The following is a 17,014-nucleotide window of genomic DNA, read 5'->3' as shown; positions in this document are numbered from 1 at the left end:
AGGAAGGAGGACATCTGAAATAAATCTGTGAAGGTAAGGTTTGACTTTTGACATTTCTTTTCTTAAATGGTTGGTTGTTGAGGTTAATGTCTTGTCATCTGTCATTCGTAACCCTGACGATCATCTTTTCCACTGCCTGAGCGTATTATAACCGCCTCCACTCTCCTGGCGTCTGAGCCATTGCAATCTCCTGGGTACCATATTGTGTTGTAGCTGAACTCAGCGGTTGTTTATTTTAAAGGTGCACAATCAGACAGATCCAAGGATTTGAACTAGAACAAATGAGAGATCATATGTAGACTACTGTAGGAAGCAAAGCTATTTAGAGGTTTTTGTTGGTGTTTGGGCCAAGGACCCCAAGATCAGGCATGTCAGTGGCAGCATTGGAGAAGTTTGAACGACTCTTTGTAAGTGTTCCATGGTGGTGTGTTGATGAGGGCTTTTCCTGAGAAGACCTGAAGAAGACCTGAAGAAGACCTGAAGAAGACCTGAAGAAGAGATGAAGAAGACCTGAAGAAGAGATGAAGAAGACCTGAAGAAGACCTGAAGAAGACCTGAAGAAGAGATGAAGAAGACCTGAAGAAGACCTGAAGAAGAGATGAAGAAGACCTGAAGAAGACCTGAAGAAGACCTGAAGAAGACCTGAAGAAGACCTGAAGAAGAGATGAAGAAGAGATGAAGAAGACCTGAAGAAGAGATGAAGAAGAGATGAAGAAGAGATGAAGAAGACCTGAAGAAGAGATGAAGAAGACCTGAAGAAGACCTGAAGAAGAGATGACTGTGGCACCTCGGCTGCTCTTAGTTGAACCAGATGTTTGATGATTCAGGGGAAAGTTGAAGACGGCTAAGAGAATAACAGGGGATAAGAAGGACATCCCAGTCATCCTCCATTGTGAGACGGTAGTTAAGGTCTTACCAGCAGTTGAATATATATCATATATTGAATATTCCGGCACCCCTGGAGCTAAGTGCCTTGCTCAAGGGCACAACGGCTGTGGTAGGCACCTGGATATGAACCCTCCAGTCACCAGCACGGCTGTGGTAGGCACCTGGATATGAACCCTCCAGTCACCAGCACGGCTGTGGTAGGCACCTGGATATGAACCCTCCAGTCACCAGCACGGCTGTGGTAGGCACCTGGATATGAACCCTCCAGTCACCAGCTCACATCCGGCAATCAGAACCTTCAAGCTAAATAGTTAATAAGGTGGGGCAAGATAGAGGTGTCCCTCTATACATGGTAATACAATACTCTAATACAATACAATACAATACTGACATTCTAATGTAAATACTGACATTCTAATGTAAATACTGACATTCTAATGTAATACTGACATTCAAATGTAAATACTGACATTCTAATGTACATCATCTCATTACGATTTCACTGAAGTTGAATGTTACTGATGTTTGTGGTTAAGTTGATGGATGCACGTGCTTGTAGCTTACATGTAGCTCATCGAGTACTGCTGAATCCCTGTTGTTGTGTCTTCAGTGACCCAGGTGGCTGGATGTTCACCATGAGACCGGCCGTGGAGACACAGCTGGGCCCGGCGGAAGGCCTTGATGACCACGGTGAGACTGCTCCCTGAAACCACCTTCAGATTCAGATTTCAGTTGAGTTGATTGTCCTCGAAAAGGAAAATACTTTCCACAGTTTACAGTCACCATACCACACACCGTGCAGTCCAGGGATTAAATGGTCAATGGTCAACAAGTGGTAAAAATCTAAAGTGTATCTCACTTTGTTAAACCATGTCCTTGTTAGCTTTACTTTGTTCCTTATTGCACTGGATGATAATCCTGGTCCTGGGTAAATCAAAGGGGTGGACCTTTTTGATTCAGTCCAACCCTAACACATCTGATTCAGGTGCGTTAGAGCTAGGTTAGAACAAAAATGTGCACATCTTGGATACTTCAATAATGGACTGGTAAATCCATGTTCTGTACTGGGGTATTGACTGGTAAATCCATGTTCTGTACTGGGGTATCTATACCAGTTATCTATTAACATTGTTCCTAGGTCAGTGATCTGTATGTCTCTTATGTTTTGGGTTTTTTTAAGTTTTTTTTTTATGGGGCAGTCCCACTGTTATATTTTTCATTGCGTTATTGGACAGAGATAGTGAAGACAGACAGGAATGTAAGGAGGAGAGGATATGTCAGCAGGGCATGGGCCGGATTCTAACCCATGCCGACGTGTGTGCACTGTAGGCCATGGTGCTAGACCACTGGACCACCCCAGGCCATGGTGCTAGACCACTGGACCGCCCCAGGCCATGGTGCTGGACCACTGGACCGCCCCAGGCCATGGTGCTAGACCACTGGACCGCCCCAGGCCATGGTGCTGGACGACTGGACCGCCCCAGGCCATGGTGCTGGACCACTGGACCGCCCCAGGCTACTAAATATTGTTTCTAGATCAGTGATCTGTTTGTCTCTCCTTTGTTTACCAGGTCTGACGGAGATGCTGGCCAGCGTGGTGGGGGAGGTGAGAAGGGCCGTCAGCAGGGACATCAACGGAGCAGGCCTCCTGTACAGTCTCCTCAGCGCCCCCTGGCTCCAATCTCTGCTCAAGGTCTCTCAACCACACACGTACTCATGAATTACATCACACATTAAGCTAGCTAGGGCTGGTCGCTTTCAGAGCTTGCTAGTGAAAAATGTGGCCAACAACTGCAGCTGTTTTCACAGGTGTACATTTAATGTGGGAAATACTTGTGTGTAGTAGATCAGATGTGAGTTGAAATGTTGTTCATGTATTAAGAGTTACAGTTTTGCTTTAGCCGTTGCATATTTTAGACCGTGGGCTAGCAGAATGTCTGGTAGACACTGCAGTCTACTAAACCAGCTGGCTAGTCCATTTTTAGTCCATGCTAGTATATGTTGATCTGACCTAGCATTTTGAGTTAGCATTAGCGCCATTAGCGCATTAGCGCCACTTGCTAATACAACGTCATATCCCGTTGTTTCCACAGGTGTATGAGTGCCTGCTGCAGTTCCAGAGGCTTCCGCCCAGCCCCTACCTGCCTTACGCCTCAGGGCTGTCCCACGAGGTCAGCACACGCTCACACTGATGAAGAACAACATGACCTTTGGCCTTTCGGCCTACTACAGTATGAATGACTGATCATGGACTGTGTCTTGTGTTTGTGTGTGACAGATGCTGTCCGATATAATCGAAGTGCCAGTCCCGTCCCCTGAGGCTAGGGAGCTGTACGATCTGCTGAGGTCCCCACACATGCAGGTTGGTTATAGGACAACTGCCTTGTAGTGACACTGACAATCAGTACTGTTGTTCATATAATACCACTGCTATGAATTACAAAACTCACAAGACTTAACTCTATTAATGTGCCACTACAAAGCAATGACTATACACACTATACTATACAATTAGATTCTATGTAATAGGTTTAGAGTTAGGGTTAGGGTTAGTTGTTGATACTCTTTTGTTACTGGAGTGATTGTCTCCACATTCAGGTACACAGCAGCTCTCTATTCAACCCTTTTCTGTCGGTACAAAAGCTCTGCTGACTCACAGCGTTATTCTCCCAGGCACTCCTGTCGGCCCACGATACGGTGGCCCAGAGGGACTACGAGCCGGTGCTGGACCCGCTGCCAGAGGACCTCTCAGAGGACGAGGAGGCCATGAGGATTGTGTGCCTGGTCAAGAACCAGCAGCCCCTGGTGAGGAATGCTCACCGTCAAATCAGATCCAAGTTCATTGATCACATACATAGAATACAGCTGTAGACGATGCAGTGAAATGCTTTGGGCAACAACAACTCCTCAACAATGCAGCAAACAGCAAACAGCAATCACACAATCAACAATGCAGCAAACAGCAATCACACAATCAACAATGCAGCACCATATAATCATAACAAAACAATGACATAAGGTGGCTTAAAGTGTATAGAGTAACATCCAGTGTCGATTTATGATTAACTATGATTTATGATTAACTATGATTTATGATCTAGTCTGTGACTTTGAGGTCCTGAGCATGCAAAAATCCCTGTTGGTCCCTGTGACTAGGACACATCAATATCGAGTTACAGTATTGAACTGTGGTGCTGTATTGACCATAGACGTCATATTTCTACAGGTATGATACGACTCTTTGGTCCTCTAAAGTGCCCTCTCTCTCCATCTGAAGTTGGTATCAGGATGAATCGTAGTTGTAGACATAACCCAAGCCCTCTCCTGCAGCCCATCGGTGTTATTAGGTTTAATCTACGTTCTAGGAACAACCTTAGTCTTACCAATCAGCGAAAGGTTGGCATCAAGTTAAGTCATGATGATAAATATAACCCCGGCCGTGTCTGTCCTTCACAAGAATGACGGAGGGGGTTTACGCACCCGCCTGAACAGCCTGCGACGCCTCACCTTGGAGAGGCTGGTCCCAGGCAGGCGTGCGTGGTCCAGGGAGCGGCTCGGCCGTGGAGGTGGAGGGGACAGCTTTGCCTCTGCTGGCCTGCTGCCCCCCCTGCGGCCCGGCCAGACCCGCCCCTTGCCTCGGTACGAGTCCACAGGTAGCTGCAGGCTGTGTCGTCAGACCAGCGGTCTCCGGGAGAACGGCCTCAACCAATCTGCTCCCTCGGTCTACAGCCCTGTCCGTGTCGGTAAGAGGCCAAACAGGAAGCGGGAAGTACAATGTTTTGCAAAGCTTGGACTTTTCAAGACAACTTCTTTTTTTACATTCTTCTGGTTCTTCTGGTTAGATAGTTCCTATTTCTCGTAATTATTATTTCTGCTTTTTTTTCTAACTTGTCCACTGCCCCTTTACCATTTTTTCCCACTCTCTTTCATTTCCTTTTTCTTTTCGTTTCCTTTTCCAACCTTTCCAAACGTTCCTTTTCATCCGTGGAGACAACTCGACCAAGAGCAAATGTAACGGAGACAACGGCAAGGAGGATTACGCCTACCCGCTCTCCCACTGGAAGGGGCCGCTCCCCACGTTCAGCCAGACCACGCCAGACCCCCCCACCCACCACCCCCCTCGGACAGTCCTGACCCTGGGATTTGCAGCCCGGGCCCAGACGGCGCCCTCTAGCCCCATGGCCAGGCGCCACATGTGGAGGGAGTCCCAGAACAGCTGCCGGCGGCCATCTTTACAGCTGACCAAACAGCCCAGCCTGGGTGAGCTCAAGTCTACTGTACACACGGTCGCCAGCAGCTTCGAGCACAGCACCAGCGACGTCCACCATCTTGGCCAGAAGATGGTGGCGGCCACAGAGCTGATGTCGGACAGCGTCGAGGAGAACGCCCAAGCTCTCAACCTGCTGGTGGAGGTGGTGGACAAACTCCAGGGGCTCATCATCGCTAGCAAGAACCCTGAGACCCCCAAGCCCCCCCACTGTCCCGTCGCTAGCAAGAACCCTGAGACCCCCAAGCCCCCCCACTGTTCCGTCTCTAGCAAGACCCCTGAATCCCCCAAACCCCCCCGTTGTCCCGTCGCTAACAAGACCCCATCTACCCCCAAGCCCCCCCACTGTCCCGTCTCTAGCAAGTCCCCTGAATCCCCCAAACCTCCCCACTGTCCCATCGCTAGCAAGACCCCATCTACCCCCAAGCCTCTCCACTGTCCCGTCTCTAGCAAGTCCCCTGAATCCCCCAAACCCCCCCACTGTCCCATCGCTAGCAAGACCCCATCTACCCCCAAGCCTCTCCACTGTCCCATCTCTAGCAAGACCCCATCTACCCCCAAGCCCCCCCACTGTCCCGTCTCTAGCAAGACCCCTGAGTCCCCCAAACCCCCCCGTTGTCCCGTCGCTAACAAGACCCCATCTACCCCTAAGCCCCCCCACTGTCCCATCTCTAGCAAGACCCCAGAGGCCCCCAAACCCCCCCGTTGTCCCGTCGCTAACAAGACCCCAGAGGCCCCCAAGACCGTCTATCGACCCCCTACGCCCTTCCCACCACCTCCCCCCAGCCGCTCCCGTTACTCCTCCTCTTCCTCCTCCTCCTCTCCCTCCTCCACCTCCTCCTCCTCCTCCTCCTCCTCCAACTCTCTAGGTGGCTACATGGACAGTCCCCGGTCACCACCGAGGAAGGTTCTGTCTGCGTCAGGTCAAAATGACCGCTGTAAGAGGAGAGTGACCATAACTGCCCCTACTGCTACTCCGAGGAGCGGCAACGGACAGGCTCACCTCTCCAATGGGAGTGTACCCAGGCCTGTGGAGGACCACAGTGATTATAACGACACCACAGGCTGCCTCTCCAGCAAGAAGAAGAAGATAAAGAAGAAGAAAAATTGAACCAGGACCCTGCTCTCCTCTCCTCATGTGCTCTGATGGGTTTTCCTTCATGTGGAAAGAGTCAACAACAAGTCAGCAACAACCACCATAATGGCCTCAAAAGTATCAGATGATTATTCAATGACAGTCTCTGGGGCTCCGCTCAGAAAGGAATGGAATATTTCCAAGTGTTTTGCTCACAATGGATGCTCCTGTCTTTGGACTGCCGCCTGTGACTTCAGAGCCAAATGGTCCAAGGTAGAGGTATACACATGTATCTATCATCACCCCCTCATTGTAGACTTCAACTCACCTTCTCTCTTGCCTTCAACGCATTACATAAATCCTTCCCGTTGCTGGAACCTCCTTGGCTACCATGCGATCATCTCTCAAGCTCTCTCTTACTTCTCAGCTTCCAGCCACCACTGTGTGCTCTGAGTGTGTCTGCCATTCCCCATCCACATTCCTTGGTTGCTCTGAGTGTGTCTGCCATTCCCCATCCTTGGTTGCTCATTGCAGGTCTTCTTGACCTCCTTGCTCTCTTTCCCAGGCTGAACATCTCATCTTTTCTTTCTTCTTAGTTCATATCATTCCATCTTGAGAATCTTGAACACATCTCTTAAATTTCCCGACTACTTTTTTGCCATGTACCGGTGTAGTTAGCTACTGTAAATGCTCACTACATTTTTGCCTCCGGTTTCCCCACTTTTTGTCTCCCAGTGATTTCAGTCACACGCTTCCTGTCACATGGACTGGTCATCTTTCAGTAACTGACTGTCGTGTGTTGGATAAGGTAGTTTCAATGTAGTGAACTCAAAGTTTTTTCAAAGTAGCTTTAGTTTGACAAACTATATTTCTCTCAAGGGTAGCTTTAGTGTAGTTCAACGTCTTTCCTTGTAAAGTAATTGGTAATTTAGTTAAATACATGTTCAGAGTAGCTTCCCCAACACGTGTTGCTCATTTCTGCATCTGTTCATAGATCCTCACAGACGCTCTCACTCACCAACATAACACGTCATACTTCCTCCTCTTCATAATTATGATGTAAAAGTGTGTTTGAGTTGTTTATCTTTTGTCTCCCAGGGAGCGACTATTAAGAAGGATGATTCTGGAAGGATCTACATAGCGAGGGTAATCAACGGAGGCCTTGCTGATCGCAGCGGTGAGTCCGATTGTCCTCGTTTGGACAAAGCATTTCCATTCCACATCTTTTCTTGTCTGCCTGTCTGCTGCAAATCTCAATGAAACGTTGTGCTGTGGCGTGGGTTAGGGTTAGGGTCAGGGTCAGGGTTAGGGTTAGGGTCAGGGTCAGGGTCAGGGTTAGGGTTAGGGTTAGGGTCAGGGTCAGGGTTAGGGTTAGGGTTAGGGTCAGAGTCAGGGTTAGGGTCATGGTTAGGGTCAGGGTTAGGGTCAGGGTTAGGGTCAGGGTTAGGGTTAGGTCTACTAGATACATACAAACACGTTTGTTGTAGTGAATATAAATGAGTGTGTTGTGCTGTGCAGGTCTTCTGCATCCTGGAGATCTGCTGGTGGAGGTGAATGGGAACCCTGTGGAGGGGCTGGACCCGGAGCAGGTCATACGGATCCTAGTGAGTCCCCGAGCTCTGCCTAGCCAACCCAAACAGACTCTGGGTCAGTTTCAGGCTATAGGAACTGGTACTGATCAGGGTTGCCTGCCATATTCAGATGGGACATGTTCAGTTCTAAGGGACCCGTAAACTTACTGTATCACCATGGGCTGGGGTCTAGCACTATGGCCTGGGGTGGTCCAGTGGTCCAGCACCATGGCCTGGGGTGGTCCAGTGGTCTAGCACCACGGCCTGGGGTGATCCAGTGGTCTAGCACCATTAACTCATACTCTTCTTCTCCTTTCTAGATCCAATCTCAAGGCACTATCTTGTTCAAAGTGATCCCAAACACAATTACGTCGCCCAACAACCAAACCTTGGTAAGGAGACCTCAACACCATCATACGATTTCAAAACATACAAAAAAAAAAATGCTCAAAATGTTTGACTGTTAGTATAACACAAAATCATCTGTTGGTATGTGTTATTCACTGTACACAATCGTGTGCTCCTGTATCCCCTCTCCGTCCTCAGCTGTACGTGCGAACCATGGCGGACTATTGTCCCCAACAGGACCCTGCCATCCCCTGCCCTGACGCTGGCATGGCCTTCCGTAAAGGGGACCTGCTGGAGATCGTGGACCAGACGGACCACCACTGGTGGCAGGCCAGGAAACTGCCCAGCGCCACGGCCTGCGCCGGCCTGGTCCCCTCCATCAGCCTGTTCAAGAGGTCAGAGGGGCAGGGAGGCAATTCAATTTGGGACGAGGCCTGACTTGAGATTTGCGTGTTTTCGTGCAAATCCCTCCTATTGACAACGGGACATGGTTTACACAAAAATCTCCAACTTACAAGCTGTGATGTCATGATAGGATTTTGTGTCAGAGAACAAGCACAGCTCTAATCGTGAGATTCAGGAAATTTAAGAAGTACAGCATAAATCAAATCAAATCAAATCAAATCAAAGTTTATTTGTCAAAAACACAGAATACAGCCGTAGGCGGTGTCATGAAATGCTTTGGACAAGCTAGCTCCTCAACAACACAATGAAGGAGTAATGAAACAACAACGTCAGGGAGAGGTAGCAGCAGAAACACAACAACAACAGTGGAGTGGGTAGATACATATAGTAGCCGCAATAGTAGTATGTAATAGGATGTGTGTGTCTGTGTGTGTGTGTGTGTGTGCGTCTGTGTGCGTTTGTGTGTGTGTGTGTGTGTGTGTGTGTGTGTGTGTGTGTGTGTGTGTGAGAGAGAGTGCAAATGTGCATATTTCACTGAAGAATGACAAATGATAAAGATTCATTAGAAGATTCAACTCAGTTACTGATTGTTGAGTCTGACGGTGTTTGTCTCTGATTGTTGAGTCTGACGGTGTTTGTCTCTGATTGTTGTCATCCAGCAAGCAGAGGGAGATGTGGTGGTCACAACCCTTCCAGGCTCACACCTGCACCAAACCCTGTGAGTACTGTAGCTTGTGTGTGTGTGTGTGTGTGTGTGTGTGTGTGTGTGTGTGGCTATGATCTGACAAGCCCTATCATTACATCTTGGAGTAGTCAGGTGGTCTGATACTGTATGCATTGTGACATGTTGTTTCTTTTCCCCTCTCTGCCGACTCCAAGTCCCCAAGGTTGATGACGGTGTGTATGAGAAGAACTGTAGAAACATGGTACAACACTGTGACACTGTTTAGAATGGTGCTCTTCATCAAGGAGAGGTAGTCTGTTTGTAGGAAGCTTCTCTGTGTGACGCAGGATGTCTGTGTTCTGTTCCAGAGGAGGATGTGCGGTCTGTTGAAGACACATATATCATAGCAGGTAAACACTCCATACTTCTAATTCTTATTCATAAACATGTATAATGCAATTTCAATTCTACTACATATTGACATGCAGTGAAGTAACATTATATATCTGTTTTTTTGTTCTATAGATGAGGAAGATTTTGATTCTGGTAGGTAAGTCTTTATAAAATCATGGTATAGAAATCTGGAGTATTAACCTGTGAGGCTCAGTTGAAAAGACAGTTAGGAATGTCATCTTGTCGTATTTGTAATGAAACTGCTCTTTACTTCGAGACTAAACCTTGTTAAAATGTAAACATCTGTTTTCCTTCATTTTCTTGATATTATAGAGGATCTCAGAGAAGGTGAATATGTTCAGTCGTTTCAGCTGCAAATTGTTTTAGTGTCTAACCTATTGATCTGCATTATCTATCTCACTTGTTTCCTGTTCCTGTTATTTCCCTGCAGAAGAGGCTGAAACAGGAAGCAGCATGGACAGCGTCTACATCGGTAGGCCGTGTTTGATGATGCAGCACGAAACAGACAATTCACAAATCACTTTTCGTCGCTCATTCTCCTCCTGAATACATATTTAATGAAGAAGTATGTTGCATTTTCACAGCTGCGATTGATTGAATCCCAGCCTGACTATTTGGTTGTTGTGGTTGTTGTTCTTGTGGTGGTTGATGTTGTGGTTATGGTTGTGGTTGATGTTGTGGTTGTGGTGGTGGTTGTGGATGTTGTTGTGGTTGTGGTGGTTGTGGTTGTGGTTGTTCCAGCGGGGTTCCGGCGTAGCTTCCGTCTGTGGAGGAGGATGTCGCACAGGAAGAGACACCGGTCCTGCAACTCCTGCACGCCCAACACCAACGCCCTGTCCAACCCCTACGAGGAGGTGGTGACCTACCAGCGCCCCCTGGAGGATCCTCACCGCCTCATCGTCCTCGTTGGTAAGAAGCTTACTGTTGACACATCCCATCTACAGTAGAGGTGTGGGAGGGATCACTGTAACTGTGTGACTGTACTGTGGTGTGTCTGTGGTGTGTCTGTGACTGCCTGGTGTTCCTGCAGGTCCCTCTGGCGTTGGAGTGAATGAGATGCGTAAGAGGCTGATCAAACTCAACCCAGCCGCCTTCCAGGGACCAGTGCCTCGTATGTATTCACTACCTACTGGATCTCTATGGACCCTAATGATGTATGATCATTAATGATGTATAATCACTACTGATGTATGATCATTACTGATGTATGATCATTACTGATGTATAATCATTAATGGTGTTATTATCATATATATATATATATACAGTATCAGTCAAAAGTTTGGACACACCTTCTCATTCAATGGTTTTTCTTTATTTTTACTATTTTCTACATTGTAGATTAATATTGAAGACATCAAAACTATGAAGGAACACATATGGAATTATGTAGTAAACAAAAAAGTGTTAAACAAACCAGAATATGTTTCATATTTTAGATTCTTCAAAGTAGCCACCTTTTGCTTTGATGACAGCTTTGCACACTCTTGGCAAGGTGTGTCCAAACTTTTGACTGGTACTGTATATATATATATATATAATACATATGAATATGAACAACTCAGAGAATAACGGCTTCCTTGGTGGTATGATATTGTGGCTTCATGTGCTTGATCGGAGGTTGACTTTTGACGGTGTTTTGATGCGTTTTGTTTTGTCCCTGTCTTCACCAGACACAACGCGACCTCCCAGCGACGGGGAGGTGATAGGGAGAGAATATCACTTCATTACCAAGGAGCTGTTTGAGTACATGGTGTGTAACCACAGGTAACAACACCTGACCTGCTCTGTCCTTTCTGTCCGAGTCTGAAGAATTTCAATAAAAACACTGTAGAACAGAGAAGGATTGGACGGGTTTCAAATAAAGACATTTATTCCCAGAATAACTTCAGGCGGTTCTGGACATGATAAAGCGGACTCTACACTAGTGGTCACATGACCAACTAACAGTTGACATTACGTTACGACATTACGTTATATCTGACTCCAACAGATATTTTATGGTTAATAATGATTGATAATAATTTGCTCATGCCTGCTGGATCCACCAAATCTGTCTATGATCGAGGCCATCCAGTCATTCCCAAATGATAATTCATATTTATGTTTATTTCAATGACTACCCTATAGATGTTGTGTGTCTGCCTTCCACAGGTTCCTGGAGCATGGAGAATATAAGGGTCACCTGTATGGCACCAGCCTGGATGCGGTCAATGACGTGCTGGACTCAGGAAGGACCTGTGTTGTTGACATGGAGCCACATGTAGGTTCACTCACCAACTGCCAAAGAGGATTGTCACCACCTAGAGTGCCAAGTCTTTTATGTCTAATGTCTTTTATCTTTAAAATTGCTTTGAGAGATACATTCATATCAGCATTCATTCATAATTATAAAACCACCAAAAAATACAAAAGTCTAAGTTGAGCTGGGAGTTTCCAAACTGTTGTAAGAGAAGAAACCAACTGATCCAGAGTCTCAAGTCATGATCAATGACTTATACAATACATGTGTATTTTGTTTTTCAGTGTATTGTTTCTCTGAGAACCAAGAAGCTGAAGCCTTACATCATCTTTGTGAAGCCGCCAAACAGAGAGTACATGAAGCAGACACGGAGGGACGCCCACATCATCACCAAATACCACCTCAACAGATCCTTCAGAGTAAGAGTCCCCTCCACCACGGTGCGCTGTGAGCTCAACCCAGGTCTAGATGGTCCAGATGAGTGCTTTATCCCTCTGCTCTTAGATTGGTGCTCTCCCTCCAACTTCTGTTCTGCTCTTTGATTGGTGCTCTCCCTCCAACTTCTGTTCTGCTCTTTGATTGGTGCTCTCCCTCCAACTTCTGTTCTGCTCTTTGATTGGTGCTCTCCCTCCAGCTTCTGTTCTGCTCTTTGATTGGTGCTCTCCCTCCAACTTCTGTTCTGCTCTTTGATTGGTGCTCTCCCTCCAGCTTCTGCTGTTTCCCTTCAGTCCAGTTCTCCACCTAAACATCTAAACATTGTGCCAAATTGCCCCCTCTTTCCCTCCCTCCCTCATCCCCCCCCCTCCCTCCCTCATCCCCCCCCCTCCCTCCCCCCTCCTCCCTTCTCCTCTCTTAGGAGGATGACTTTGAGGAGATAGAGGAGGGGGCCAAGTTTATGGAGACTAAGTATGCCCAGTACTTTGACAGTGTGATCCTGAACGCTGACCTGCAGGACTCGTGTCTGCAGCTGTTCACCACCATCCAGGAGGCCCAGGAAGAACCACAGTGGATCCCTGTCAGCTGGCTGGCACCAGACAAGCCCTGATGGACAGTTGGAGAGGAGAGGAGAGGAGAGGAGAGAGGAGTGGAGAGGGGAGGAGAGGAGAGGAGAGGAGGGAGGGATAGTTGGAGTATGTTGAATATGAATATATGAATAATTAATGAATTGATATGACTATATTTAAATATCTCAATGAAAAGTTGAGAATATAGATATAGATATGAAATCCAATCCTTACTGCCTTTATTATTTGTATTTCTGTTGTAGCTCAGACTGGGACGATTGGATAACGTTGTTCTGTGGTTCTGGCTTTAAGACTGGTTTCAGATGCGTGAGTGAGTGAGTGAGTGAGTGAGTGAGTGAGTGAGTGAGTGTGTGAGTGTGTGAGTGAGTGGGTGAGTGGGTGAGTGGGTGAGTGAGTAGGTGAGTGAGTAGGTGAGGTGAGTGAGTGAGTGAGTGAGGTGAGTGAGTGCCAAGCAGAGATTCTGTAATGTTTGTTGTGTCACCAAAACAAATATTACAACCACTCCTTTTCCGTTAATTGATCCTCTTCTGATGTCGTGGATCTGAGTCCTACTGGTGCAACATTCTTCCTCAGGTTACTGTGTGGATGATGTGTGCTGTATGTTTAATACTGTCACTATACTGTACGTTACATTGTGCTTTATCAGCAGTTTGTCGTATATCGTTTTTTTTTGTTCATTTTTGTCATTTGAATCATATAAGGGCTTTGACTAGTTTGTAAAACTGAAAAACTTGAATATCATAGGTGGTGAGTGTGTGTAGCATTGTGCGGGATCGCTGTGCGGGAAGCCGCGTCGCGGAGCTGCTCTGAACGCTGAGAGCGACGGCAGCTTTTAGAACGTGGGGTTTTCTATTAGCTTGTTTTAGCGTGTCCGTGTATGAATGTATTCATCTCTTCATTAAAACATATCAAAACATCGTCTTTGTTTACCAATTGATGCTGTGTCTCATTCGAGAAAACGTGGACCTAAAACATCTGTTGTTCAGAACAAGTAAACAGTGTAAAGACAATTGCGAAATAAAATGTAAAGTAAAATGCGAAATACTGTAAGTGTTTAGGTTGTTGTTAGATGTAATACCACCACACATATCTGTTTATCTATGTATAAACCCCAACTATAGACTGGGATAACAGACCATGGAGTATGAGGTATTCTCATCTCATGTATTAGGGTTAGGGTTAACCCTAACCCTAACCCTAACCCATAGCAAAGACAGGACTAATGTGGTGATGACCCTGGATGCCAACCTGGTGATGACCCTGGATGCCAACCTGGTGATGACCCTGGATGCCAACCTGGTGATGACCCTGGATGAGGTTAAACCCTCCCTTGGATTTCCTGCCCCCCCATGGCTACCCTGGTCGCCCTCCTTTCTCCACGTCCTCAGACCTGAGTGATCTATGCCTCGCTAATCCCCAGCAGATGTAGGTCTATGAGGATTTATCTGCGGATTAGTCAGCCTCCACCCTGCGCCCTGCTGTAGTCCTCCCCTCCCCTCCCCTACGGCCAGCCGTGCAGGCAGATCCTCGACCATTCGCTGGGCAGAGTAGGATGACCAGAAAGCTCACGGTAAGCAGCACACACTTTCCTTCCCGGGGTTGTTTCAGGGCGCTGGGTAGTGTGATGGGCTCAGGAATGGGTATCATGTTTTCGGGTGAACTGATTCACTGAATCGTGTTGGATCCACTGTTGGAGTCAACAGGTAGGATTAGAATAAACAGGATTTGTTAACTAATCGGATGTGTTGGAGATAGCTGGGTTGTGTTCTGTTGCGGTGTTGCATACCTGCTGTTACAGGGAATTTGAACTCTGGCTTTGTTTAGTTTATCTGGGAATGAGAAATAGTATTGTTTTACATTTATGTGCGAATATCTGTTGTTGGGAATGTGCGCTAATATTTGTATACAGTCATGTTCTATGTTTAGTTTCCTGAGGGGGTGTTGTACCTTTATGTTCATTTCATGTTCAGATGGTTTCACAGTACCACAGTGTCGCTAGGACACATGGAAACAGATTGATAATGTTGACATGGAAGATAGTTGTGCACCGGTGGTATTTAGTGGGTGTGTGTTGTGTTTTTAAGGAGGAGATCTGATTAGCTTTGTGTGTTATTAGTCTACCTGTGTTACTATGACAACAGTAGGCTAGGGATGATTGGCATGGACTTCTAATCAGGTTTATTGACCACATTGCCAACTGTGTACCTATGATTGATATCCAAATATTTTTGTTCTGATTTTCAGATGTTACTTTTTTAAAATGACTAGTGATGCAAATATGACAGATATTATTTTATTGATTTATGTATGTATTTTTTTTACATCCCTGATCAATCGTTGAGGTATTTGACTGTTCTATTGACAGCCAGCTGTACTCATCAACCTCAAAATAAAAGTCTCATTGCCCAGTCAGTCCTTTAAAAGTCCTCATTTTCATTGAAGTGGGCTGGCTTGGTACAGTGGGCTAGCTTGGTACAGTGGGTTAGCTTGGTACAGTGGACTAGCTTGGTACAGTGGACTAGCTTGGTACAGTGGGCTAGCTTGGTACAGTGGACTAGCTTGGTACAGTGGACTAGCTTGGTACAGTGGACTAGCTTGGTACAGTGGGTGATTCTACTTGGAACCCAGAAGGTTTTCTAAGAGTTTCCTTTATTGTTTCTTTGCTCTTTACAATTACAAATATGCCATTATGACGAAGATGATTGTAGTTCCTAATGTGTATCATTCAAACGTGTTCCGAGAAGGGACTGAGGGGCAGTACAGACATGCAGAAGGGACTGAGGGGCAGTACAGACATGCAGAAGGGACTGAGGGGCAGTACAGACATGCAGAAGGGACTGAGGGGCAGTACAGACATGCAGAAGGTTGAGTCTTCCAGACGCAACTGAAATGACCATCAACTCTTTGACCTGCCAACTTTAGGGTGATGTCATCACGTTTGTTCACACTGACGGTTGTGGTGGTGTCAGCTGACGTCACCATCAGCGTGAGTCTGTGTGAGGACACTACAGCGACCATAGAATTACAATTCTTCTAATTCTATGACTAACAGGGCATCGCCTCATTCGACAGCGTGTAATTGGATTCAGTGTCTTAGACCCAAATGCAGTTGGCCGTTGGCTGTCCCTCAGCCGTGCCATCCACAGGTGCTCCAGTGTGAGCTTGTACCCAGGTGAGAGGGGGAAGGTAGCTCCTGTATCATCTCACACCTGATTTACTCTGTAATCCACTCAGTGTACAGCTCATACCTACGGAGCTACAGGCTATATCTAGCACCAGGGCTGATTCCCAACGAGGTGGTGCATGATGACTTCAGCTCCTCCTCAGCAGCCAATCAAAAGGCTGTCATGACCCGGCATGTTTATCCGTCAGCCAATCTGAGCTGTTTCTGAGAAGTCCCATCTCAGATACAGGATCAGATCGTACAGTAGAAGTCCCATCTCAGATACAGGATCAGAGCGTACAGTAGAAGACCCATCTCAGATACAGGATCAGATCGTACAGTAGAAGACCCATCTCAGATACAGGATCAGATCGTACAGTAGAAGACCCATCTCAGATACAGGATCAGATCGTACAGTAGAAGACCCATCTCAGATACAGGATCAGAGCGTACAGTAGAAGACCCATCTCAGATACAGGATCAGAGCGTACAGTAGAAGACCCATCTCAGATACAGGATCAGAACGTACAGTAGAAGACCCATCTCAGATACTGGATCAGAGTGTACAGTAGAAGACACTTGGAGGAGCCGAGTTGAAGCGTTTTGTTGTTGTTTTGTTGACGTGGTCTAGACTCAGACCGTTGACTGTGGTACTGTTTTTTCTTCTCTTTTCATGGTGGTGGAGGAACACAGTGAAGAGACAGGAGGTGAGCAGGTCTGTCGTGCTTTTATCAGCCTCTTGGTGACGTCTGCATGCTGTAATGTTTATGTTGTCTTGAGGGTAATATGTACATTCCAAGGATTGAATCCTCTGCATGGTACTTTTATTTATTTAGTTTAAGTTAGACTGAATAAGACAAAACCCGCATTCACACCACTGGGCCGTACTGAGCTGAGCTGAGCTGAGCTGGCCTGGTTGTGCGTCCACCATAGCTGCTGAAACAGTCATAGA

The 17,014-nt window shown here is 46.7% G+C and overlaps 1 protein-coding gene across 1 annotated transcript; it reads left to right on the top strand.

Annotated features, from left to right (window-relative positions):
* Nucleotides 1-2,464: 2,464 nt before the first annotated feature.
* Nucleotides 2,465-12,919, top strand: mpp4a (MAGUK p55 scaffold protein 4a; the record flags this gene model as incomplete). Its single annotated transcript, XM_083682027.1, has 18 exons — nt 2,465-2,581; nt 2,982-3,059; nt 3,167-3,250; nt 3,562-3,693; nt 7,329-7,407; nt 7,749-7,834; nt 8,122-8,193; nt 8,348-8,544; nt 9,214-9,272; nt 9,434-9,451; nt 9,587-9,628; nt 10,063-10,104; nt 10,374-10,541; nt 10,663-10,743; nt 11,306-11,399; nt 11,787-11,895; nt 12,159-12,293; nt 12,731-12,919. Exons 1-18 carry the CDS (start codon nt 2,471-2,473, stop codon nt 12,917-12,919), a joined length of 1,776 nt encoding a protein of 591 aa, XP_083538153.1. The 5' UTR covers nt 2,465-2,470.
* Nucleotides 12,920-17,014: the final 4,095 nt, after the last annotated feature.

This window comes from Argentina silus (assembly GCF_951799395.1).
Source record: "Argentina silus genome assembly, chromosome: 12".
Taxonomy (NCBI): Eukaryota; Metazoa; Chordata; class Actinopteri; order Argentiniformes; family Argentinidae; genus Argentina; species Argentina silus.
Note: the sequence above shows the minus strand (reverse complement) of the source record. Positions and strands in the feature narration are given on the sequence as shown.